Below are 26,300 nucleotides of genomic sequence, written 5' to 3'. Positions count from 1 at the left end.
CTAAATTTGGTTCATTTATACATGTTCGACATTTTACAGTTGAAAAAATAAAAATAAAAACATTTGTCGGGGGTCCCTGACTCGCTGCCACGTGATTGGTCCGCTCCTCTCAGGCTCTTCTAGACTTCAGTAAACCAATACTAGTTAATAGTTTATCTTAACTATACACTAGTTTGCATTAACTATAAGACAGTTAATTCAAATTTGAGCAACAGCTAAATCCTCTTCATCTATTAACCTGCCCAGTTCTCTTGCCATCCTTATCTTTCACCACTGTAATTTCATCTTATCGGCCGATGAGGCCTTTTTTTTTTATTGAAACGTGTTGGCGGCCATCTTGGAAGGTGGATACCCATCGGACGCCGGACACACACTCTCACGCACACAAAACACACCTCTGAAAAGCTTCTATATATTCACACCAGCGAGCTGGAGGAGGCTCACAGACTGTCCACTGGTCCGTCAGCAGGTGACGGCGGCTCACTCCTCTCCTCCGTCTCCTCCGTGTCTTTGTCTCTCTCTCCATCTCTTGTTCCTGAGCGCGTCCTCGAGGAAGAGGAGGCGGTCGCCATCTCCCCCTCTCTCACGTTGTATTCCTGTTAGACCCATTCTCTCTCTCTCCCCCCTCTCCTCTGTCTTAATGATTCCCTTCTCTTTCAAATGAAACGCTAGTGTTGCATGGTGCATGGTCCTCAGTTCTCTCCTTCATCCTCCCTCTCTCTCTTCCTCCCTCCCTCCCTCCTTTTCCCCCTTTTCTCTTTCCCCAGTGCAACATCCAGGACTTAAGATTCTCCGCTCCGATTCCAGTAGCTCCATCTCATCTCGTATAGGTTGGACTTCTCCTCTATCTCTCTCCTCCTAACTGCCTGTCTTTTCATCCGCCCTCCTCGGCTTTTTTTTTTTTTTTTTTGGACACTTCTTCTAGATCTCTTGCTCTCTGTCTCATTCTCTCATCAACTTCTCTGATTCTTTGGTTTGGCCTTGTGGTTCTTGTGCCTTGCTGACTGATCACCTGACTAACGTTATGTCCTCCCCTCCCTCCCTCCCTTCCTCCCCCCTCTAGCTGTTGTCGCTCATGCAAGCTCTGATATCCTGACCTGTCTTTCAAAAACACTTTTCAGGGCTCACTGAGAAAGTCCCCATTGGCTGGATGTGTGTTTATGGTGTGTGTTGTGTGATTTTTGTTGGATTCATTTAACAATTCCAACTCCAAAAAGTGTGTGTGTGTGTGTGTGTGTGTGTGTGTGTGTGTGTCCATTCCACCGTGAGCTCGCCGTTACTTCACGTTGTCTCTTGTGTCTCTCAGTGACAGTCACTCCCGGCTATTTCTGCTGTCGAGGTATCTACACTTTCTCTTTCCCTCCGCTCCTCTCTCACTCCATCTCTCTTCACGCTCCGTCCGTCCGTCCTGCTGTCAGCCTCCATCTTTAACCTCGGCCTCCACCACCTCCTCTGTGTGTCCATGTAGGCATCGTGATATCAGTCTTGGCTGCGTGCCACACGTTTTTGCGTCACGCTTTCTCTCACTCACAACAAAAGCAGGGTTTGGCCGACCCCCTGGTCTTTAGCGTCTTTACTGCACGCTACTTTTTTTTTTACGTATTATGAATTCAAGATGGGGACTTTTACAATAAAAGAAATGGAGATGCTCAGCAGAAAAGAAGATAAGATAAATCACAATGTTGTAGAGTTAAAATGAGCACCGCTGGCATGTGTTTTGGGTCCCCTGGTGTAAGAAAAGCCAGCGTTCCTAGCCGTGCTCCACGGGCACACGAGTGTGTAAGACCTGGGCGTGGCCAGCCCGGGTTTTCTAATAAACACTGGCTTCCAACGCGGCTCCTTTTTAAATGCAATGGCTGGTTGTCGGGACGCACAATTACAGGGTGCACCTTGCGTTGAGGGTGGGGGGCGTAATTGCAGGGTGCACCCGTTTAATTGGCCGGCCTTGCTGTTGCTAGGCGGACGGCGGCCACGAGGCTAGCAGCCGCACCGCCGCTTCGGCTAACTGCAGCCTTCTCCTCCTCCTCCTCCCTCTTCCTCTGCTTTCTTTCTTTTTCACTCTTTTCATTTAGTTTCTCTTCCATCCTTCCTCTCTCTCTCTCTCTCTCTCTCTCTCTCTCTCTCTCTCTCTCTCTCTCTCTCTCTCTCTCTCTCTCTCTCTCTCTCTCTCTCTCTCTCTCTCTCTCTCTGGCTGGCTTCTGCAGGCTTGTTGTCGTCTGCTGGCGCTGCTGCACTACTTTTCTGTACGGGAATGCTGCGAGTGTCTCTTTTTTTGAAGAAGGGAGAAAACCTCCTGCTTCAGCACACAGCGGGCATGACCTCCACGTCGTATTTATACACATGCCGCGTGCACACGCGGCTGAAATGAAATGCCCGAGGAATGAGAGAAGAGAGGCCGTGCTTTTTTTTTGCTCCCACCACCCTCGGATGTTTTTAAAGCAAATATGCAATGAAAGTGTGCACGTCACTCTGAAAATATACTTTATTTTTTGACAAAACCTGGGAGACACTTGGCCATTGCTGAACAGATTGGTTCAACGTTTAGGGAAAAGGTGCTAATCGCACTTCTCATTTAGCTTCTCCTGTCACAACAGCATTACCAGCTTGTGACTTTAGCTTAGCGAGCACAATAAAAGATGTACCAACTATTTCTTGTGCCGTTGTTTTAGCTGCAGACTGCTGGTCCCTCTCGGTCTGACGTGACATGCCGGGCTGTTAAGTGACTAAACATGTTGAGCAAATGACATTAAATTGTTTGTTTTAGACAATCTAGACATCACAACAAACTTCTCAGCATTCAGTTATGAGTCGACTCAGAAGTATTACAACTCTTCCTTTAGCGGTGCGATCGGTTAGCAGCTGTTTTTTAGCTCTGTCTTATTTCCGTAGTGCAGAGGAACTGTTTCCGCTGGCGGCGCGGTGAGAGTAGCGTGGCGTCGGCCGGCGATCCGTTGTGCAGCGATGGCGGTGTGTCTCCAGGACGCGGACGACTCGTAATGGAGCTCGATTACTTTCCCTCTCCTCCGTCACCTCGCCCTCTAAAACTCAACCAATCTGCTCCTCACGCCCCGCCGCGCCCCTCGACCCTCGACCCCTCCGCTCACGTGCACCCTCAAACCAAAAAGAAGTGACGTCTGCAGCCGAGGAAGCACCGACTCTCTCCCTCACTCTGCTCGCAGCCCCTCCCCCCCCTGTCCTCCCTCCCTATTGGAGGAAATCGTGCGCCGACACGACCGCAGCGACTCATTTGTCTTTTTTCCTCGTCTGCTTCTCTTCAGCTCGCGGCCGCACCAACCTGGAGCTGAGGGAGAAGTTCATCCTGCCGGAGGGAGCGTCTCAGGGCCTCGCCGCCTTCCGCTCCCGAGGCCGGCGCTCCAAACCGGGCTCCCGCAACGCCTCGCCCACCCGCTCGTCCTCCTCGGCGTCCCACAGCGGCGCCTCCCTGCCCTCCACCCCCGCCACGCCGACGGCCTCCGCCTCGTCCAGGGTAAGAGTCCGACTTCTACGCCTTTTTAGAGCCGGGGGCCGGATTCAACGCGATCGGCTTCCTGAAGGATTCAGACGCCTTGAATCCATTTATTTTAGGAGGTTTTTCATATGAAAGGTTTCTCTGAACAGGAAGAGGACGACGGCGTGAAGCAGAGACGACCTTCACGTCTCAAACTCTAACACAAAAACCCACAACTGCAAAGACGAAGCAACGCAAACAAATTGATTGTGCAGATTAAATATATTTTTATATTTAAAAAAAAAAACTTTTTATGAAATTTATCAATCAGATTAAAGGGGATCTCCAACCATTTCATGCATCAAACTCTTGGGGAGAACTAGTAACGGTTGCATAGCTGCCGGCTGCAGGACGTGTGGTGCACACACACACACACACACACACACACACAACACAACGTTAAGTGTGCTCGTTTCCACAAAAGTTGTCGATTAGTCATTTTCTCGTTTGTCGTGTAAAGACACTGCTGTCACTGAGTGTGTGTGTGTGTGTGTGTGTGAGAGAGAATGCATACGGGTGTGTTTGTGTGTTATGTTTGTTACACATTGTTTGGTTGTTGTCATCCTACTGTTGTTGTTGTTGTTGTCGTCAAAAATCACCACATCCTTAACTGAGATATTTTATTTTTTGTTCTTGTTTCTTTGTTTTGTCTTTCATCTTTTCCCCTCGTTCCTGTCATTCCTGCTGACCTGCCTTCAAAAAACAAAATGTCCTTTCTGCATCGTTGGGCTCTGTTTAAAAAAAAAAAAATCAAATCAAATTGAAAATCAAATCATCTGCTGTGACATAAAAATACACTGCGCTGCACTTCCTCGCTATCAACCGCTCCTTCCCTTCCCTCCATATCTCCTCACTCCTTCATTTGCTTCCCCCGGTTGCTGTGTTGCCCTCCTCCTCCACACTTCCTTCCTTCCTTCCTTCCTTTCCATCCTTCCTTGCTCCCTTCCTCCCTTCAGTCCTCCCATACTCACTCGCGTGACTATGCCAAGCCCTGGCTGGCACACAGTAAAACTCCAACGCCAACCAAGTGCCAGTGCTGCCCAGACCTCGGTCACGACCACACCACTCCTGGGCACGAGGTAACACACTCACCCCACCCACCCGCCCCACCCGACCCCACCCGACCCCACCCCACTGACCGCGCTAATGCACTAACACACACACACCCAGAGAAAGGTCTGCTGCTGCGGTGTGAAGACTTGAACCTGCAGATTTGAAGTGGTTTCATGTTTGGATTAAACGTTGATGCGGGCCGACTAGAACCTGCATGAAGACGGTTTTAAGTTGACCCGACCATGACACGTGCTGTATGAATGATGTCGACGTTACACAACCGTTTATTGGACGTTTATTGTGGTAAAAAAAAATCTAAAAGCGGTTTGAGGACAACGTTCAATTCAGAATCAATATTTCAAAAATGTGGCTTTTTTTAAATCTGATTACAAACATTTGATGTGAAGTTGAAACAATTGTTTAATTTTTTTTCATGTCAAAGAAATCACGGCTTATTTATTGCTTAATTGATCTATATTTGTAAAACAACACTAAATGATGATGTGACTATTAGTTTGATGAGATCACCCTGAGACTATTTAGGAAATCACTAATGAAGAAAGTAATCATGAGCTGAATCAATAATTCAAATAATCAATGCTCCTCTTTAATGTAGAAAAGCGTTCACAGTGACGTCGACCGGTTGTTTGGTTCTTCGCGTGTCCGTCGGTTGTTAGATCCCAGTGATGAGCTCTCCGTAATGTTTTGGACGTTAAGATGAGGTCACATGACCTCCAGAGTCCCGTTGGCCTTCACCTGATAACCGTTGTCCTGCAGGGGGCGCCGTCGGGGTCCAAACTGAAGAGGCCCACGTTCCACTCGAGCCGAGGCTCGCTGACCGGCGAGAACGGAGGAACGACGCACTCCTGCAAACCAACGCGAAGCGGTGAGGCGCCCGGAGACCTTCACAAAGACACAAGGCATGCTGGGAGCTCAGTGGGGTCCTTTTTTTAACTGTTCTTGTCCGTCTGCCTCCCGTAGATCCGAAGCGAGGGGCGTCCACGGCCAGCGGGCCGACCAGCCGCGCCGGCAGCAGGGCGGGCAGCCGGGCCAGCAGCCGGCGCGGCAGCGACGCCTCGGACGCGTCGGAGCTCCAGGACGCGCGCTCCGTCTGCTCCGACGCCTCGGACACCCCGCGGCGGCCCGGGGCCAAACCCTCCAAGATCCCCACCATCTCCAAAAAGGCCCCCAGCCCAAAGAACCCGCCGGGGCCCGCGAAGAAATAACTCCAAGGAGCTGGAGCGGAAGCGCTCTCGTCGGCCATTTTGAGCGTGCAAACTCTTCGCCCCCCGAGATCATCCGCCGGGGCCGGTGTGGAGTTTGTCCACTTCGACTGATATTTCCCAAAGGGGGGGAAAGGAGGAGATGGATAGGATGAGTCAATCTCCTTCTCACTCTTTCCCCCGGAAAGAAAAACCTGCACAAGAGGAGTTCTGGTCCGGCGGTCCGGGCCAGAATCCGTGGGGTCGAACTGGACTTTTCCCCCCATTTTGCCTTCCAAGTCTCCTTCTCGCGTCCCCACCAGCCCAACACCGAGCGGAGCGGACGTGATGCTGCCTTACTCACTCGCTCCCGTCCGGATCGGACAGAGCGGGTGCTTTATACCACAGTGACACACAAATACACACAGGGAGTGGGTCTGCCGCCGCCACCACAACCACAACCACGAAGACTGAACACACAAAAATGACCTTCGAGGAGGAAAAAGAAGAAAGAATTGCGGGTCATTATTTTTTGCCTGTGGGCCAAACGCCGCAGCGACGCGTTTTAAAAGAAAAATATGCAACGACCGCCATGTCGCTTCCTCCAGACCGGAGGAGAGACACACACACACACACACACACACACACACACACACACCGGCTGACCTCAGACTCTGAGGGTCGTGCCGCTGCAGCCGAGGACACACACTCACACACTGAAGCAGCAGACGCCGCCCGACTCGCTGCAGCGCTGCGATCGGCCTCGTGTGTGCATTTCAGTGACAGGCGGTGTGTTTTTTTGTTTTTTTTGTCGTAACGATCCAACTACACGGAAATCACAACAGGAAGAAACAGTTTTCTGGCGGCACATTACTGACGATATACGACGTGTGAAACCTTAACCCGGTGTCCGACAACCAGCATGCACTAATTGTCTCTTCCTCTGCAGTTCCACCTTAATGTCTACGCTGCGTTGCACACACACACACACACGGTCTGAAACACACACGCTGGTGTGTGTTATGTGTGTCATTGTTACAGGAAATAATGGAGGTCGTTGACTTGAGTCACTGTATGCAAAAAAAAAATTATTATTTTGCGAATGTCATTTTTTTTGTTTTTCTTCTGGTTGTTTTCTGGTTAATTTATAATCCAGTTGTACTTTTTTGTTATTTAGCTTGAAAGAAAGATCTATTTATTTTTCAGTGTCCTGTCATATCACCTTTCACGGAGAGTGATTTAGTATTATGGTTAAAGAAATTGAGTAATGATGTACCGAGGATCAACGTCCGCTCGGCTCTTTAACATCCTGCGTTTGTATTTTGTTACTTCACAGCCTTGTTTGTTCGCTTTTTCTTTCCTTTTGCTAACGACTACAATTCCCAGACCACGACCAAAGGGGTTTGCCCTTCATGTGTAGAGAGAACTACAATTATGATTGACGGGTAGAGAGCTGGGCGGAGCGGACCAATGAGAGCAGGTTTCCTCCCTCATGTCCCGCCCCCAGCGTCTCCGTCACCGACGGGACCGCGTTGTGTCCGCTATCTCAGTCTGAGAGATGAAGTTTATGAAAAACAAATGAAATTACAGTAAGAAAGAAGACATCTTAAGGTGATTTTTATTTATTTATTGTCTCTCTGAGGGGAGGGGGACCCGAGTCCTCCGCCTCCCGACGCCGCGCGCCTCGTGACGAGGAGCTGCGACGAGTCAATGGTGTACAAGTCAAACTAAAAACTAAAATTATAAACATGTTTTGTTCTGTTTTTGTATTAAAAAATTATGCTTGCAGTAAAATCCTCTTGTTTTGGAGATTTCTTTTCAAATCACGTGTGAGTGAATGTGAGAATGTTAATATTAGAGCTCAAGTGGTTCATTCTTAACAATTGATTCATTGTTCATTTAAGTTAAACGGCTTAAACTTCTCAGAAGCTGATTTTCTTCCTCTGATGAAACGTTGTGTGTTTCTTGGATTGTGAGAATAACCAGGTCTTTGAATGCATCACCGTGGGAACTTGTGACTCTTTGTAGACTTAATTATTAATCGATGACTTGTCAAAACTATTGAATGACAGAATATATATTATATATAATGTATATTATATATAACATATATATAATATATATAAATAATATAATGTATATGTTATATATATTATATATAATATGTATTATATGTAATGTATATTATATATAATATATTTTATATGTATAAATATATATATATTATATGTATTTTATTTCACAGCAGTTTGTCTCTTTAATAGTAGCGTAAGTGTTTCTGTACTTTTGAAAGTGTGAGTGTTTTTTTATAGATTGTTTTATTTTTCTCATATTTTAGTGTTTAGAAAGACATCTTTCATGTCTGTGAGAAAAGTTCTTTCGGCGTGATTGTTTTGTTGTCATAAGTGTGTTTGTGTTCATGCAGAGAAGCTTTATTCCAAGAAATAAGACTGAATATCTTCTGTAATGATCCAGTATAGTCTTTCTTCCTTGTGGCTGCAACGAGCTGTTCATTACAGAGAAAGAGGAACATTTATGAGTCTTTATGGGGACTTTATTTTTTCTTTATGTAGGCGTGGATATATATGAATATGTTTATCATTTGAGAAGAGCCCAACAAGCTAAACGGTTGTAATTGTGTTCACAGCCCCGTCACTGCTGCTGTGTGACGGACCGCACACCCGGAGGACGTGTGCAGGTATTTATCCTCTCGGATCAGCTGATCTTCCCTCGCGCACGGCGAGATGTTGGTGTCGGTGTGGCGGCTGAGAGACATCTGAACAACCAGAACTCTCAGTTTCTCGTTTCCCTCCGGCTCGCAGTCCCAGTTCACGTGTCCGAGGGCAGAGAGGGAGAGGGAGAATAACTTTTGTCCTGTTTATTTGGCGGTTCCACCGGAGAGGAAGCGGTCAGCGTGCAGCTGTGTGTACACACTCGTCTTCTGTCCGCACTCATCCGTCTCTCCGGCATCCTCTGAATGCCATTCTTCCTTTTCATTCAGCGGGTTCATTTGCTTTCTTTGAGCTCACTCCCCTCGCCATTATCAGACCAAACCTTCTGCCCCCTCGAAAGCTGCAGACGTGCAAAGGAAAGGAAAACAAAAACGGGCAGAGCGTTAATTCCTGGCATTTGGGACTCGCCCTTTTGGGCCAGGACGAGCCGGACCGCGGTCGGTGCGGTCGGGTCAGTGTTATTCATGCCGTTCAAAGTGACCACGCGGACCGCGCGCGTTTGAAGAAGCGAGTACACAAACACGGGCTGAGCCCCACGACTATATTTGAGTCATTCCTTCCCTCCGAGGCCCGCTGCTTTAAACACACACACACACACACACACACACACACACACACACACACACACACACACACACACACACACACACCTTATACTGAAGTAAGCGATACAATATATTGTGTAAATAAATGACAAAACATTGAAAATGGAGGTTCCAGTTGGCGAGCTAACGCTAACGCAAAGTTAGCAACGTATTGCTAGCTAGACCTCGACACACTAATGTTCATAACATCTACATTTTCAAGCGTTTGTCCTGAAATAACCTTTAACTTCAGTGTCCACTAAATTTTGAAGAGGGGATAATCATTTTAATATTTTGTCAAAAAAGAACTTAAGTAATCTCGCTAACATTTTAATGAATGTTAGCTTTAGCGTAGCGCTGAGCATTACGTGTGCTAAGATGCCAAAAATAAGAAAAAGGAGTTGAACAATAACATGAGAAGTAAAACAAATAAAGTTAAAATGTATTTCGTGGTAACTTACTGTCCGTTAAGTGAAACATGTTAAGAGTAATGTTTATTTTTAGACTCGTTTGAAGGATTTAATGGTTATATTTTGGGACTTTTTGGTGCCACAAAGTTAGATATCCGTAGAGACTTTGACTCCGTCGTGCGAGTGAGTCACTAAAGTAACTAACTGCTGTTTAACGGGGCGTCGGGCCGCTTGACGTACTTCCCGCCAAGCCGCCTGAGACTCCACGTTGAGTCGCTATGAAAGGAAGCAGTCATGAGACGATGAAAAGGAGGTGAGGGAAGGAGGGAAGGAGGGAGGGAGGGAGACGAGGTCTCCCAAAGAGACCACTGGGAGGGGTGATGATGGGATGCAAGCAGGAGAGAGAAGTTTAAAGACTTGACTTGAAAGCGAGAGGCGGAGGCATGGAGGGAAACTCCCTCCTTTATGAACAACTGTTGCTCTCTGAGCTGCACACAGGATGCTCTCACTGCTTTTAGAGGCTCGAGAGCGGCCACACGTTGAAAAAAAACAACTAAAAACAACAAGGAATTACAATTTTTCTGGAGGTTACAAGTTTTCACAAATTGGATTAAAGACATCTGGAGCCCCCAGAGGTGTGTGTTTGTTTGTGTGTGTGTGTGTGTGTGTTTGTTTGTGTGTGTGTGTGTGTGTGTGTGTGTGTGTGTGTGTGTGTGGGTGGGGCGCGGCCTCTGGAATGGATGATTAAGCCCTCAGAGATGACTGGATAAAAGCTTCCAGCAGTGGCTGATCCTCGCGAGGTGTCTCTCTCTCTCGGAGCGTTTGACTCACTTCGCTGCAGGTGTGAACTTCGGTTTTTCCTTCGGCGGAGGAAAAAACACTCGATGACACGGCTCTCCGGTTTCTCTCCCCGATCCGGGGCCACCTGCTCGTCGGCCCAAATTGCTCTCCGTCCCGCCGGGTTCACGACTTCAAACGCGCAGACGGATCTTCACAGGGGCATAGTTTGTCTGTATTCAAAACACATCGGACCGGCTTGTAATTATGCCCTCGCTCTCATTATCTCTGTTTCTTCTGCTGCACGACTGAGAGGCTGACGGAGAGGATCAGAGGTTGAGGAGTCTTTTTTTTTTCTTTTTTTCCTTTCCTCAAGATTAGAGAAGGTAGAGGAGGGAGAGAGGAAGGCAAAGAGGGGAGGGAGAGATAAACAGAGGCAGTTTTTAAGGCGGTAAACACGTCTGCTTCCAGAGCCGGCGCTCCTCTAAACACACCAGCAGCTCAGCATCTGACACAGCAGGACGAACCGGAGTAGAAAACACTGCGGTTGTCGCTCTGGAAACACTGGAGGGGGGAGATTAAACGGTCGAGATTAAAGCAGATTATTTTGTGAGATTTAAAAAAAAAAAAAGATCTTAAATTTGATCTTAAAGCGAGGCAAACCGCAGACATGGACGTCTCCCACGGCGTCTCCTGCCTCTGCGGCGGCGGCAGGAGGAGCGTGGCCCTGCGGGGGCCTCTGCTCCACCCGAGGACGCTGCTGCTGCTCCTGCTGCTCCTCCTCTGCTTGTCGCTGTGGAGCCAGCAGGCCGAGGCCCTGGTCCACTCCAGCTTCCGGCGGCTCAGCGGCCGCGAGAAGAAGGAGATGCAGAAGGAGATCCTGTCCATCCTGGGCCTGCCGGGGCGGCCCAGACCCCACCCGCCGCTGAGGCCGCCCTCCTCGGCGCCGCTCTTCATGCTGGACCTGTACCACGCCATGGCCGCCGACGGAGGCGAGGAGGAAGGGAACGAGATCGTCCTGAGCGGGCCCGGGACGGGGACGGGGAAGTTCGTAGGGGCGGAGAGGTTGGCCCAGGTCAGCCACGCGGTGCTGCCCACGCTCAGCACGCACACGCCGCCGCTCGGCACGGTGGTCAGCGAGGCCGACACGGTGATGAGCTTCGTCAACCTGGGTGAGTAGACGCTGACTTCACACCTGTGGGCGGGTGTTTGACCCCCTCCCTCCTAGGGAGGGAGGAGGCGCACAGGAAGTGATGCGTGGTGTGTTTGAACAAGACTCCAGGAGGCGCACTGGGCTCTGAACGTAGACCGTATGTAGACTGTCTCTAATCAGCTTCATCAATGCTGGGAGGCAGGTTTAGTTGTCGGCTGGCTAGCTGATAATGCTAAGCTAACCGGCTGCTGCAGTGGCGTCTCATTAGAGGCAATTAAAATCCCCCTCCCGGCTCCACTGCTGCTGCAGCTGGTTCCAGGACGCAGGAGATAACGAGGACACAAGGACAGAAGGACAGAAGGACACAAGGACAGAAGGACACAAGGACAACATCTAGTAAAGATCAGTAAACATAAGCAAAGGAAACTATTTAGACGTCCTCCTGGAGCGGCACTTCCTGTTCAGTCAAACGAGAAGAACCCGTCTCTCTGACGCGAGTAACAGGAAGGAGACGACAACACGTATATAATAATATATAATATAGCATATTAGTGCCTATCAAGATTCTCTAGTCAGATTAAATCTCTATTCAGTGGATTTTACTGGCGTATGCAGTAAATAACTTTACTCGGTTACAGGGAATCAACTAGTTGATGAATCTGTTTGTCCATCAACACACTCACCAATCATTTTGACTGATTTAATTGTTTCAAATATATTATTTTATGATATTTGATCTAGTACCAGTTTCTAAAATGTAATAATTCCCCTTTTTTGTTGGTGTTATATAAAAGTAAAGTTAATATTTTTGGGTTTTCGGACCGTTCATTAAACAATAAATCAACAGCAGATGAGTTGATAGAGTAAAATAGTTGCTCTAATAGTTGCTATGATAGTTGCTCTAATAGTTGCTCTGATAGTTGCTATGATAGTTGCTCTAATAGTTGCTTCTGTAAGTGTTGAGCTTTGCATCCTGTGAGTGTTTGTGTCTCCGGCCCGCTGATGCCTATCTGAGCGTAAGGATTAAACATCCTCTTCAAGATGGCTTCCTTCCTCCATCAGGCGGCCGGTGCTCTGCTGCAGCGTGAGAAGCTCTGCTCGAACCAAGAAATGAAGTTTCTTCTTCTTCTTTAATCCTCTGTTTGGGAGAAGAAAGTTCAGCCTTAAATTTATCAGTCGACACGCCAGAGAAACATTTCAACATTTCAATTTGCGACTCCGACGCCTTTGAGACGCGACGAGGCCGAGATTTATTATTTATATCTAACTTCTAATCACGTGAAGTATTAATTCAACTTATTGTAGTTTTCTCACTAGTGGTTGCACAAATATTTTACTCAGGTAAAAGTATCAATACCACAGTGTAGAAATACTGCGTTACAAGTAAAAGTATCAATACCACAGTGTAGAAATACTGCGTTACAAGTAAAAGTATCAATACCACAGTGTAGAAATACTGCGTTACAAGTAAAAGTATCAATACCACAGTGTAGAAATACTGCGTTACAAGTAAAAGTATAAATACAACAGTGTAGAAATACTAGAAGTTAAGTCCTCATTCAATAAAATTCATTTTAGTCTTTGCATCAAAACGTAAACGATGCTTCAAAGATAAAAAGTACTCCTCTTGCAAACTGGACCATCAATGATTCATATAAAGATATTTAATAATACAAGGTTATAATTCTTAAGTGCAGTACTTCAGTACATTTCCTGTACGTGTCAGCTGATCCTCTGAGACTCTGAACAGAGTTCAGAGTCTCAGTGAGGAACCTCATGGACGTGTGTCGCTCCGGTCGGGATCAGACCCGCATGGGTGTGTTCCTACGCATGTGTAATGCAGGACGCAGCTGGTTGGAATTACAGGCCCAGACACACACACACACACACACACACACACACACACACACACACACACACACACACACACACCAGAGATGAAAATACTGCTGCGGAGGAGAGACTAAAAATACCAGAAAGGCTGTAATTAGTGGTGTTTATGCTGAGCAGCTGCTGCGGGTCAGAGCACTAAGTGTCTCTAATTACTGCATGTGTGTGTGTGTGTGTGGGTGTGTGCATGCGTGTGCATGCACGTGCTGATATGAGCACACCCAAACCATCAGGGGTGTCCAGTCTTCAGCAGTGTGTGGACACATCGGTGTTTTCCAGCGCACATCTTCATCTGCATACAGGAAGTCCACATGGAGAGTGAAGCGTTCTCTGCCCTTAAGCAAGGCACTAACATGGACAGGATGTTGGCGACAAAGAGCGAACACGTCCATATATATATATTCCTTCTCTTTATGATAATGAAAATACCGTTTCAAGTCAAAATCCTGCACGTTTTTCACGAGAAGTGATTAATTATTTCTCGGCCGCTAGCTGTATCCAGTCTTTATGCTAAGCTAAGCTAACTGGCTGCTGGGAAGTCGCCTCATACTTCCTGTAAAGATATGAAATATCACTCTGCTCACTGACTCTCAGAAAGAGTATTTCCATTTCGTGCTTCTTAATACTTCTTACATATTTATCTGATTTGTATGAACTTTCTGTGCTGATCAGCTTCTCGATGTGTACTTGTACATCAAAGTACCACCACTCTCTTCCTGCTACTACTTTACTACTACAAGTAAAGGACTCAGTACTTCTTCCCACGTTAATTATAAGAACAGAACTTTTTCATCGAGCAACAAAACATCTGGATATCAGGAGCCTCGGTGTATGTTGTGTCTGCGCGGCGTAACACGTGTGTGTGTGTGTGTGTGTGTGTGTGTGTGTGTGTGTGTGTGTGTGTGTGTGTGTGTGTGTGTGTGTGTGTGTGTGTGTGTGTGTGTGTGTGTGTGTGTGTGTGTGTGTGTGTGTGCAGTGGAGCAGGAGCGGGACCTGCTGCAGCCTCGGCCGTACTGGAAGGAGTTCCGCTTCGACCTGACGCCGCTGCCGCAGGGCGAGACCGTGACGGCGGCGGAGTTCCGCATCTACAAGACGCTGACGATGGGCCAGCGGGCCAACCGCACGCTGCACATCTCCGTCTACGAGATCCAGAGAGAGAGCAGACACAGGTTCCTCTGGGTTCCTCTGGGTTCCTCTGCCGCGGACGCGACAGTGTTTGTTTATTATCGTTAACATTATGCAGAAGCCGCCGGAGGTTTTTATCTGAGGATGAACTTTGAGTCAAAAATTACGGCAAATTTTTAATGATTTGAAACTTGTGACGAACGCACCGAGATACTGTGTTCTCCTCTTTACCGGAGAACCATAGAACCACAAGATACTGTGTTCTCTTCTTTACCGGAGAACCATAGAACCACAAGATACTGTGTTCTCCTCTTTACTGCAGAACCATAGAACCACAAGATACTGTGTTCTCCTCTTTACTGGAGAACCATAGAACCACAAGATACTGTGTTCTCCTCCTTACTGCAGAACCACAAGATACTGTGTTCTCCTCTTTACCATAGAACCATAGAACCACAAGATACTGTGTTCTCTTCTTTACCGGAGAACCATAGAACCACAAGATACTGTGTTCTCCTCCTTACTGCAGAACCACAAGATACTGTGTTCTCTTCTTTACCGTAGAACCATAGAACCACAAGATACTGTGTTCTCCTCTTTACCATAGAACCATAGAACCACAAGATACTGTGTTCTCTTCTTTACCGTAGAACCATAGAACCACAAGATACCGTGTTCTCCTCCTTACTGTAGAACCATAGAATCACAAGATACTGTGTTCTCCTTACTGCAGAACCATAACACGAGGTTCTAGTCTTTCTGAGGATCCGGATTACATACAAAAAAACACATTAATAATCTTGATTGCAGGCGTTAAATATGTTTAGAATATCTCTCTGGACTTTCTTCTTTTAAGCATTTTTTTCATGGGGTTCTGATGATCTTCGTTCTTCCTGCTCAGAGAACCGGAGCTGGTTCTGCTGGACATGCAGTCGGTTCCCGCCGGGCAGGAGGGCTGGCTGGCCTTCGACGTCACCTCGGCCTCCAACCACTGGCTGCTGCACCCGCGCAGCAACCTGGGCATCCGCCTGTATGTGGAGACGGAGGAGGGTGGGTTCCCCCAGGTTCCCCCAGAGAACCGAGGTTCCTTTAACCTGCTGCCGATGATTTGAATGTGACGTCTCCTCCTCTGCAGACCGCTCCCTCTCCGCGGGCTGGATCGGGCTGGTGGGCCGCCGCGGGCCGCGCTCCAAGCAGCCCTTCATGGTGACGTTCTTCAGGGAGAGTCAGGTGCCGTGTCGGCCGCCGAGAGCCGTCAAGCCGCACCCCCGCAAGAAGAAACCCAAATACGACCTGCCGGTGCCGAGCATCCACAGTGAGGCTGCGCGGACGCTTTTATGATTTAAACGTCCCCAGTTTGTCTCGCCAGATATTTTAAGATTTTAAGATTAAAGATGAGGAAATAATCCAGCATGAAAAGACAGATTCCTAAATGTGAATCACGAGTTCATCTCAGATATTAATAATTAATCTGAACTACGTCCAATTTGTGATTTGATTGTGCTCATTTTAAAACCTTCAAATACATAAATTCTAGCCTGATAATGTTTTTTAAATTGTTTACATCATATTTCCTGTTGACGGTCTCGTCTCCTGCGTTCAGATCGGAGTCCGGTGAACAGCGGCGGTCAAGCCTGTAAGAAACATGAACTGTACGTCAGCTTCAATGACCTCGGGTGGAAGGTCAGCGGCCAGTTCAACTTGTTTTAATAATGAGGAAGACTTCAGGTCATTAGATGGAATGTAATGGTTCATTTGTACGTCTCCTTTTTAAACAAATCAGCAGTATTGATCCTCATTCTATTGTAATGATATGTTAATAGATTGAATCAGAAGATGTGATGCTTTGGACTAGAACCGTGTCTCTGTGGTTCTCCTCAGGACTGGGTTCTGGCCCCGACTGGATACTCGGCGTACTACTGTGACGGAGAGTGTTTCTATCCTCTGGGCTCCTGCATGAACGCCACAAACCACGCCCTCATCCAGCAAGTGGTCAGTACCGCGACGCACACGCGTGTCATTCTGAAACACAGCTTTTGTACGACAAGAGGAGCGTTTCAGTTTACTGTTTAGTGCATTAAAACAGATTTTATACGTCAAACTATCAGCCAATAGTACAATGATGTCATATTATGTCATACTATGATGTCATACTATTAGCCAATAGTACAATAACATTCATAATGAAGGGCTCACTCTTCATTTTAAGCGTTCTTATGACTTTGTGAGTTTTTAAATATCTCCCGACATGAGGTTGAACCTGTGTTTCCTCCTCAGGTCCACTTCCTGAAGCCCGACGAGGTCCCCAAGGCATGCTGCGCCCCGACCAAGCTCAGCCCCATCTCCGTGCTGTTCTTCGACGACAAAAACAACGTCATCCTCAAAAAACACCGCAACATGGTGGTGAAGGCGTGCGGCTGCCTCTGAGCGGCGACCTGGTTCTCCTTTAGACCAAAACCAAGCGGAGTTCAACAAGACATGAACGCAGCAGCACGGCCTGAGTTCTGGTCCAGCGACTTTTACAAATCAGCACTTTTGCTTCAACACGTTGTGTCCTGGTGTTTATGTCCTCGTGGGCAGATGGGCCTCAGCCTCTTATTCACATTTTAAAGGGCAAAGCTTTAGTTTTTTACCGGAACAAGAATAAATTGACAGCAATCCTGTTGCAACACATTGTCTATTTGAAGATAATTGTATTGAATCAATAAAATATTCACATCCTCTTGGCACGTGTTGTTGTTTTTACAGGATAAGTAAGAGCTCGGTGTAAATAACATGTTAGTTAAGTGAATAATCTTCTGGACCAACATGTCAGGTTGTAAAAAGAAAACTGACTACCTCTGAAATAAAGGAAAATGCCAAAATTGAGCGATTCACTGCAGCGCCCCCTAGTGTTTAAATATTAAAACATGTGGACACGTTAAGGGACACAGTGTTGACACGTGCTACACAGTTTGTGAGGATATTTGAAGTTGTATGAATTGGTTCATATCTTCTAAACGCAATCAGATAAAGTCATGTGATCAAAGCAGTGTGTGAAATTTAATAATGAAGGAAAAACTAGTGTTGCATGTTTTTATTTTAAAGTAATGTTCTCTGAACAATACAACAGGCACTCTGGAGCAACAGGAAGTTAACAGTATAAACACATGTATGTAGCAAAGCTCCCTGTGAGGTAAAGCGGTCGAGCATGAAATAAAGTACACAACTGGAGTTTACTGCGCGTGGACTTTTCAGTAAGATGGCTTCGTCGGTAAAGCCTCCTGATGTTTGCAGGCCCACAGCTGTTCAGGACATCAACACTGTTCTGGAGAGAGTGTGTGAGGAGAAAAAGGTCTTGCTGTGTTTGTAAATGTAGTGATACCAAGAGGGGAGGGACTTAAAATTAAAATATCCATTTAAAAGTGCAGCCAGTGTTAAGCCCCTCCAAATGTAAAAAAAAGAAACTACGCTGTTAACGCGTCGAGCCCCAATTACTTATAAAGAAACGTTGCTCTTCTGTCCGGCCGGGTGGCAAACCTCTCGATGACCTTCTGGTTGAAGCCGGGCATGTCCCTGACTAGTTTCTTCTCCACGGAGAGCATGGCCAGAGCGTTCAGCCGCTCCTGTGGCACGGCGTTCCTCAGGAAGGCCCGGATCCTCCTCGAGGTGGAGAAACACCTCTCGGGCTCGGCCGTGGTCATGGGCGTGGTGATGAGGATCCTGAGAAGAGTGGCCGTCTCCGAGAGGGTGCTGAGGAGGTTGTTCTCCATGAAGAACTGGTACAGCGGCACGGCGCCGCGGCAGCCCCTGAACTCACCGTTCTCGTAGATGAGGGACAGCTCCGTCTTCAGCTTGGCCTGGTTCAGCATGGGGTACGCCTCCACGGTCGCCTCCAGCACCGACTCGGGGAACGCCGCGCTGTGCTGCGGGAACAGCTCCCCGTGCAACAGCGTGGCGCTGACGAGGTGCTGGGTGAAGGAGAAGCGCTCCTCTGCCTGCATCAGGATGATGTCACACACCTGGACAAGATTTTTAAAAAGCCATTTTGCTGAAAGTGCTCATGTTCCAAAATACAATGCATGTAAAATCTTACAAATAACTTTGGATGATAAATTATAACCACATTAAAATGTATCAGACGGTCAGTTACCAACATGATCTCCCCTTCAAGAGACAGTCGACTTATTGAATATTTGACTACTTTTCTAATTAGCATGCCTCGTGCATACACACCCACATAGTACGTGTGTGTGAGAGAGTGTGTATAAAGTATGTATATCAACAACTATGTCACAGTACCTCTGTGGCCAGCCTCTGTTCTTCTGGTCCCAGCATCCTTCGCCTTTTGGGCTGCTGCTCAAATCCTTGGTCCTCACACGGAGAAGAAATAGAGGTCCTGGCAAGAAAAAAACATAAAGTTGAAGTTGCCTCTTCTAGAAATCTACTTTGACACCTGAGTAGCAGTACATCTAGTTCTTTACCTGATAGTTAGGATGCTGTCTGTGAACTTCTTCACAAGTGCTTTAATGGAGACTTGGTCGATGTTCCTCCTCTGCAGCTGTGTTGACAGCATGTCCACGTGCGGCATTATCTGGTGGAACAAAGCCAGGAAGAAACAGAAGGTCTCGTCCTCCAGCATCCTCACGAAGCCCGCGGCCTCTCTGACAGTCTGAGGATCAAAGTTCCCAAAGTCCCTGATGGTCTGGAAACACTTCAGGAGGTCCTCCTTGTGCGCGTGCACAGTGTTCACGCCCTGGAAGTCCCACCGTGTTGCGGCGGCGCCGGGGAGCCTCTGCGCCACCGCGCGGTCCAGCGCGGCGGTTCGCTCGGGCGACCCGGAGAAGAAGGCGGAGACTCCACCGAGGTCCGAAAAAAACGCGTGGACGCCGGGGACGCGCGCCGTGGCCTGCTGCACGACGAGGTCCAGCCGGTGCGCGTAGCTGTGCACATACTGCGCGTAGTCGTACACGTCCAGGATCTTCCCCTGCACTCCGCCGGTGGGCCCCCTCATGACGGCGGCGCCGTCGTACGCTTGCGCGATGAGTTTGTCCGTCTGTCCGCTCGGCAAGATGGCGCCGAGCCGCTGCTTCAGCGCGGCGGCGACGGAGTCCGCGGTCGCGTTTCGGACGGCGACGTGCTCGAAGAAGCGCTCCTGCGCGTGGCCGCCGGCGTCGATGTAGCGCAGCACGAGCGCCAGCTGGCAGTGCGGGGACGCGTCGGTCGCCTCGTCCGCTTGGATGGCGATGAAATCGGCGTTCTTGGCTTCCTCCAGGATGTGGTCCCTTGTGACGCACAGCATGCAGTCCAGCAGCTCGTCCCGCACCGCCTCCGAGGTGCCGTGAAACCCGCTGGCCGTCTCCAGGTGCTCCTCCAGCGCGCCGTCGAGGGAGGCGGCGAAATCCAGCAGTCCTCTGAACACGCCATCGTTGTCCGAGGAGTCGGTCTCGTGACGCACGGCCAACTCAAACGCGCCGCAAAACTTCAAGCAGTCGATTATTTTGGATAAAACGTGGCGGTTTCTATCCACCTGCTCGTTGTGTTTCTTCACCGCGCGCTTGTGTGCGTCGTCCAGCTGGGGAGCGATGTTTACTTTGCCCAAAATGGCGAGCTTGACTGAGTTGTCCATGTGCGTCCTGGTGCTCTCGTGTTGCTTTATTTTTTCGGACAGGTGTTTCATGTCCCGTACCCCCGTGTCGGTCCATGAGGAATCTGTCCCCGTGGATTTAAAAAGCAAACACGGGAAGCAAAACACGGCGTTAGCATGGCTGCACCCGGCTAGCCACGGCTTCCTCGTGTACCAGTCCTTCCTGAAGCTGCGCATGTGCAGCTTCCCGTTCACGCCGGTCTGTTGCTTTATGTTCAGGTCAGAGGGCTGGTCCGGGCCCAGATGTTTCACCAGCAGCTTCTCCGCCAAAGTCCTCCTCTCGAACGGGTATTGGAGGAGAGATTTGACGGAGTTATGAGTTTCCATTGTTGTTAAAATGGCGCTGCGAGAGACGAGAAGACTGACTAGGAGAGACTGGCACGCGCACCTATGGGCCAGCTGAGTATGGCCCCGCGGTGAAGCTTTTTAATGGATGCTGATTGGCTAAACTGCTTCTTGGACCCGCCTTTAGAGGCGGGTCCAAGAAGCAGTTTAGCCAATCAGCAGAGACGTGCACGTGCAGAAAGGACAAGCAGGAAAAGCAAATATTTTAAACAGATATCACAATTTACAAATATTACTGGGTATAGTCCATACATCAAAAACAGGTCCTCTATTGGCCAGCCGCCACTAAATATTATATATATATATTATATAAAGAGTTACACGTCTAACAGCTGCAACATTAAGAGTGATGCAGCAATAATTGAAAAGAGACATTCTGCTTAATGGGGTTACTTTAAGTTGATTTTTAAGGCAATATTTTTCTGCTTTAAGTCACATTTTGAATGCTGGACGTAATCTGAAACTGTATTTTTTTTTAACATTGTGCTCTCGTTAATGTAATAAACACTTTGGTTGTATAAAACACTGGTGGACATACACATACTCTACAATTATTTAATTAGTAATTACATCTTTAATCTCGACATGTACACAGAATCAGCTAAGAAGACCAGTAGCATTACATACATTATTCAATTTATTGAAAAGGGTAAAAAAAAAAAAAAAGAAAAGGGGGGAACAGTGAAAGAAAATTTGTGTTTCTGCCGGCTAGTGAACATATAAAGAACCAAAACGGGGATTAATCATTTCGGCAGTTAATGAACACGTTTCTTTAACTCGATTATTTGGGCCAATTACGGTTTCTTCAAACAAGGAACAGACGGCTGAAAGAGGAAGTGGACGCAGAGCGAGTCTGGTCCTGGATTTAACTCAAGAGGGACATGGATGGTGTTATTGCCAAGGTTGTGTTGGGGAGAAGGTAGACGTACTATGAGGCTTGCAGGGCGTTAACGCGAGGTACTGTTGTACGTGTTATTGAGTGTGGACACCTGTGGAGCAGCGCAGGGGAAGCAAAGCTGTCGAGTCTTGTTGGACGAAAATACTAATTCTACATCTTTCCATGAACAAAAACACACATTGGGATTTTAGCATTTTAACAGGCCGATGGTCGTGAACATGTCGATCTTCTGCAGAGGCTGTGCACTGATGGCTGAGGCCAGTAATTACGTGTTCAGTGTGACAAGGAACTCCACAGCAGTGCAACATCTATTGTGATTAAATATACCCCTTTACAGCCGACGTTATCAAAAATATGCGTGCACATTTTGGCAATGCTAGTGGCATCCAGAAGAGTTAGCAAGACTTTAACATTACATTGAAATTGTTAACGGCATCGCAATGCCTGGTGGTTGCATGTTTGTCAGAATCGATATTCTAACGTTAAATATTGGGCAAATAATGTATTCTCGCCACTCGCTTCAAGCCCACAGATCTGAATAGTTAATTCCTTTAGGTTGCATTTGTGATCTTTGGCGGTTAATGCCATCACTTGATGAGCTATTGCAAAGGGTTTTTGTAATGTTGGGGTCCTAAATGTGAAAGCTATTCCTAGCTAGCCGCATATTCAAAAATAGTTTTTCCCCCTTCCCAAGTTTTTTTCAGACTCATCACATCTCCCATTAATTAGTCACATTGTCTTTTATCATAGTTAGCAGGCAGATCCCTCTCCCCCATGTGGATAGCAAGGTAGTTGTACGTAATAAATATAAAAGTGGGGTGCTGGTGTACGCGGTGCCCCCGTCATTGTTTTCTCTTACACAAACACAAGTACGTACACAGCTCATCCCTCCATCCCAACAGGTGTCCATGAATACTGACGGTCCGGTGTTCGTCATCAACATCCTTCAGGCGCAGTGATTCAATATTTTGTCCGTGGTCACTGTGCGTCTGTAAGCAACACATTTTAAAAAGGTTTTAAAGTGTTTTCTACGTTTCATAGAAACTAGCAGCATCACTTGTTTCATGATACACCCACTCAACTCTACACTGGAGGCGGGCTCGTTATGGCAAGTGTAAGACCATGAAGGTTACATTTCTAATGGATATACTGTGTACTATATTTAAATAACTAATTTTCCCCTGGGGATGAATACAGTACAGATAAATCCATCCATTTAAAGAAGCACGTTATTGTGTAAATGCACAATAACACTGCATAATGCACTTCACTGGTACATGACTAATTATGTTTAATATTTGTGATAATCACAAGGTTTAATCGCATGATGGTCTCCTTAGAATTCCCCCGGGGCTCAGAGAGAGATTATTTTATTGCCTTGTGATTAAATTGCACCCAACTGTCAGGGTTTTGGTCTGAAGCGACCGCAAGAGAGAACCGTTCCTAATTGGTCTCACCAGGTTCGGGTCCAGTCAGCAGTTCATCAGGCCTGAACATCCACCAGCTCAGCGGGCATGGGGGACTTGGGGTGTTTGCTCTCAAAGTGCTGCTTGAAGGTCTTGGGGTCGGGCATTTGTGTCTGAAACAAAACAGAATCATGGTTTCAATTATGTGTATCTTGTGGCAACAAATTAGAAGTGACATTTTAAGTAATTAAACAATTTCTCAATTGTTGACTGACACAGTCGGGCCACTTTGATTTCACAAAGAGAAAGACTGAGGCAGTAAGGATGAGCAAACTTCAGCAGCTTCACAGCAGTACTCTCATTAGTAGTGTAAATACAGTGCTCAATGATTACTGTTATACTGTATTCAAAGTGGATTGTAGTATGTTTCATATAAGTATGAGATTGGGAACAATATTCCTACTGACAGTCTTTAAAGTCTTAACATGCCTGCAATGTTCTGGTGCCGTGACCGAAGCAGAAGACAAAGAGAAGAGTACATTTTTACAAGAACAAAACAAGTTGCCCAATCGTAAGAATTTTATTTATACCGTGCTGACCGCTAAACCCTAAAGATGCATTATTGATTCAATGAATCAGTTTCATGTTTACGTATCGTCACATTTACACACGTGTGCCGCCAACGCATGGAAGTTACGTCAGCACACAGCGGTACAGACAGCAGCATCACAGCTACACAAAAAACATATAAGCTGCTGAGTGAATGAGACAGTTTACAAATTATCAAAACTGCCAGATCAAAATAGCAGAGGACCAACCTTACAAGTATTTGAGAAAACTAACTCAAGACACTTATTGTATTGTGATCACAGTTCAGCCAAGCTGCTGAGGTTGTGTTTACTTGCATGGTGCGTTCAAGCTGTACTCCATTAAAACAAGTGAATAAAAATGCTATCATGATGCGTTCAAATGTAAAATGTAGTTATAGGAAAGAAATTGTAATACATCCAGTAATTTTAAGGATTTGTTTTCATAGCAACATAAAACAAATCTTTAAGAGGAATTATGACCCATTTATAAGCTTTTTAATCACATTAAGTATTTTTAAATAAAAATACAAAAATATGCATTACCTCTACCTTTGAATTGCTTATATTCTGTAGATTATATATGTAGGAAAAAAGTTCTGCAACTAAATCGTATCAGCAGTCAGCAAAAGGGTATTGTACTCACCCGACAGACGGGACAGGTGTGGACCAGTGCGGCCATCGCTGCAGTCTTCTGGTCAGCGGCCTGGCCTTTCTTCTTCTCGGCTGCCTTCTTTGCATTCTTCTGCTGAGACTGAATCTTCTGATGCCCGCGAGCCATGGCCCTCAACTTTGACCTGCAGGAATAACAAAATAAAAAAGTCACAGGTTATTATTAAAAAAGTCCAAGATTGTCGATCATGGAGTTTTGCTCACACAACTCGATTGTTATATCTAAATGCAGGGTGGAAAATCACCAGCAGCTGGTGAGTTTAGGGTGTGACAAGCTGGTCTAATGAGTCTGAACTGAACCTGTTTTAGAGATTAAATGAGTCACATTTGCAAATTATCACAATTATAAACGAGAGTGAACTAAATAAATAACACGTTTCTTTGTATAAGGCTGTACAGCTCAACAGTATCAGAACTAATAAACACGAATCAACAAAAACTGAAGATTAGGACTTTTATGAGCGTGGGAATTACTGCAGGAGTGTTAGATCAAACTGGTTTTAACCATGTGTACTTAATAACTAACAACATGGTGCATTTCGTAACTGAAGTTGTAGGTTTGCAGATTGGTATGATATAACATTGCAGGTTTAATTTCACTTAAATCGTGTATTTAATCCCCTGCCTACAGTAGTATTGTTCACCCAATGCCAGTTGCACACGTGAGCCAGAGAAAAACATCTAACAAGCTAACGTTAGCTAGTTTGCTGGATGCTAACAGCGTTACCATTGAACTGCTTAAGACTGGCTTAGTCACAAGGTCTTAATTAATTCATATAACTTTAGTAACTTGGTATGTCTGCTTGATCAGCTGTTCCCGCCGATTTACCAAACTCAACGTTACGTTTTGAAACGTTTAGCTCTCGACTTCAACTAGCTCGCTTACATGTTGACTAACACGCTAAAACACCGCAAACATGGCGTTTCCGTTTAAATTGTGGAACCGTTCCAGCAACATACCGACGCCATGTGCTCGTACTTGTAGGGATTAGCGTCGGTGACTCAGTACTATATATAATTTGTGTAAAACGATCAGATAGCTTGTTAGCATCCTCCTAGCGGGCCTTTGGTCAACCGGCACCGCCTTGCTAACACGGTTAGCTAAACTAGCTTGAGAAGCTAAGAGTGCGTGTGACTCCAATTTACGACGCAATTCAATGTTGTGGGAGGATAAAGAAAACAATTTCGAATACAAGTCACTGTTATATAACCCCGTAATAAGCCGCGACAGTTGAATATTTATACAAATATACGTTTTCAAGCGGATTTACCTTCGAGATTAGACTCTCTTTGCTCTGCTGTTGGTCTCGTTTTTTTTAAAACCAAAGGAACTTTAAAGAGGTTCTATTGAACGTCGCATCTCGTTAAAAACCGGCCAGAGAAACGAGCAGCGCCGCCGACAGGACTGGAGGCGAACTGCAGCCTCCCAGCAGTCAGAGACAGCTCGCACACATTCCTAAACGAAATCGAGATGCATTCAATCTAAATGGAAATTAAACGTATGGAACAAATTTGATTGACATGACCTGAATTTATTAACAGATTTGCTCAGCTCCCATCTGATGTGAGGTCAGACATGTCATGTGTACAGATTGTAAAGTCCTCCGATGCAATACTGAAACAAGGCAAATCATCTGTAAAAGCTGTTATTTCCCCACTGAGGGACTGATAAAGGATTATTTTATTTTATCAGTAAAGTTTAATCCTCCTCCGTATTTCTTTATTTCTGCCACTTTGGATTTAATCCAATATTGCTTTTTTAATTCTGGTTCAACAATGTGAAGCACTTTGTAACTTAAAAAAAAAAATGCTGCTCAGTACATTTTTGTTATTATAGTTGAGTGTTATCTGGCTTCATCTCCTTCACTAGATCTGCAGTGTTACAATATCGTGTTTAAATATATTACAATTTGCTGAAAGATTAAAATTATTTGGCCAAATGACGCCTAACCCAGCTTTAACTGGTCCGCATGTGGCCGGAGATCTCCGACTGGTGTCAAACCAACACAGGATCTGTTGACAGGAAGGAACAAACTTCACACGCAAAAACTAGAGAAACTAAACTTGTGTCGAGTTCATGAGCTCTGAAACAGGAACAGAGTCCGGAAGAGACAGTTTCATCACTTTATTACAGTAAATGAGTCCATATCATACAGAACATACACAGAACAGAGACGAACAGGTTTCTCTCTCTCCCTCCCTCACGGGGCAGGATGACACCAACGTTAACGGCACTGGAGGAAAGAATATTGTCCACTTATTAAAGTATGAGCAGTGATCATTAGCATATGTTGACTGCCGTTGGACCCGAGTCGAGTCCCAGCAGGACATC

General features: G+C 46.4%; 4 protein-coding genes across 4 annotated transcripts in view; 2 read left to right on the top strand and 2 right to left on the bottom strand.

Moving 5' to 3' along the window:
• macf1a (microtubule actin crosslinking factor 1a) overlaps positions 1 to 7,557 on the top strand; it is a 173,078-nt gene extending 165,521 nt beyond the window's left edge. Inside the window, exons 101-103 of the mRNA XM_068576059.1 lie at positions 3,279 to 3,487; positions 5,339 to 5,447; positions 5,543 to 7,557. Coding sequence (XP_068432160.1) covers positions 3,279 to 3,487; positions 5,339 to 5,447; positions 5,543 to 5,787 — 563 coding nt within the window. The 3' untranslated portion in view covers positions 5,788 to 7,557. The remainder of the gene's footprint in view (positions 1 to 3,278; positions 3,488 to 5,338; positions 5,448 to 5,542) is intronic.
• A 3,379-nt stretch (positions 7,558 to 10,936) lies between these two features.
• bmp8a (bone morphogenetic protein 8a) lies at positions 10,937 to 16,861 on the top strand. The gene is made up of 7 exons (XM_068575397.1): positions 10,937 to 11,438; positions 14,286 to 14,478; positions 15,336 to 15,484; positions 15,570 to 15,749; positions 16,038 to 16,117; positions 16,316 to 16,426; positions 16,712 to 16,861. Exons 1-7 carry the CDS (start codon positions 10,937 to 10,939, stop codon positions 16,859 to 16,861), a joined length of 1,365 nt encoding a protein of 454 aa, XP_068431498.1.
• Positions 16,862 to 17,546: 685 nt separating this feature from the next.
• LOC137784827 (zinc finger MYM-type protein 1-like) lies at positions 17,547 to 20,476 on the bottom strand. Its single transcript, XM_068575772.1, has 3 exons — positions 18,898 to 20,476; positions 18,716 to 18,812; positions 17,547 to 18,435 (listed from the first exon to the last, which is right to left on the bottom strand). Exons 1-3 carry the CDS (start codon positions 20,385 to 20,387, stop codon positions 17,908 to 17,910), a joined length of 2,115 nt encoding a protein of 704 aa, XP_068431873.1. The 5' UTR covers positions 20,388 to 20,476; the 3' UTR covers positions 17,547 to 17,907.
• A 573-nt stretch (positions 20,477 to 21,049) lies between these two features.
• zgc:91910 (Zinc finger protein 706-like) lies at positions 21,050 to 25,310 on the bottom strand. The gene is made up of 4 exons (XM_068576261.1): positions 25,240 to 25,310; positions 23,943 to 24,093; positions 22,761 to 22,882; positions 21,050 to 22,292 (listed from the first exon to the last, which is right to left on the bottom strand). Exons 2-3 carry the CDS (start codon positions 24,075 to 24,077, stop codon positions 22,787 to 22,789), a joined length of 231 nt encoding a protein of 76 aa, XP_068432362.1. The 5' UTR covers positions 24,078 to 24,093; positions 25,240 to 25,310; the 3' UTR covers positions 21,050 to 22,292; positions 22,761 to 22,786.
• Positions 25,311 to 26,300: the final 990 nt, after the last annotated feature.

This window comes from Clinocottus analis, unplaced genomic scaffold (genome assembly GCF_023055335.1).
Source record: "Clinocottus analis isolate CAN_PGR_092001 unplaced genomic scaffold, fCliAna1.0.p SCAF_14, whole genome shotgun sequence".
In the NCBI taxonomy this organism is placed as follows: Eukaryota; Metazoa; Chordata; class Actinopteri; order Perciformes; family Cottidae; genus Clinocottus; species Clinocottus analis.
This window is presented reverse-complemented; position numbering and strand designations above follow the sequence as displayed.

Excerpts from the sequence above, each read along its gene's own strand:
- bmp8a (XM_068575397.1), top strand. The coding sequence starts at position 10,937 with ATGGACGTCTCCCACGGCGTCTCCTGCCTCTGCGGCGGCGGCAGGAGG. Across the intron at positions 15,485-15,569 it reads GTATGTGGAGACGGAGGAGG|ACCGCTCCCTCTCCGCGGGC; the intron begins GTGGGTTCCCCC and ends CCTCCTCTGCAG. Across the intron at positions 16,118-16,315 it reads TCAATGACCTCGGGTGGAAG|GACTGGGTTCTGGCCCCGAC; the intron begins GTCAGCGGCCAG and ends GGTTCTCCTCAG.
- LOC137784827 (XM_068575772.1), bottom strand. The coding sequence starts at position 20,387 with ATGGAAACTCATAACTCCGTCAAATCTCTCCTCCAATACCCGTTCGAG. Across the intron at positions 18,813-18,897 it reads GACAGCATCCTAACTATCAG|GACCTCTATTTCTTCTCCGT; the intron begins GTAAAGAACTAG and ends TTTTCTTGCCAG. Across the intron at positions 18,436-18,715 it reads AACAGAGGCTGGCCACAGAG|GTGTGTGACATCATCCTGAT; the intron begins GTACTGTGACAT and ends AATCTTGTCCAG.
- zgc:91910 (XM_068576261.1), bottom strand. The coding sequence starts at position 24,077 with ATGGCTCGCGGGCATCAGAAGATTCAGTCTCAGCAGAAGAATGCAAAG. Across the intron at positions 22,883-23,942 it reads ACACCTGTCCCGTCTGTCGG|ACACAAATGCCCGACCCCAA; the intron begins GTGAGTACAATA and ends GTTTTGTTTCAG.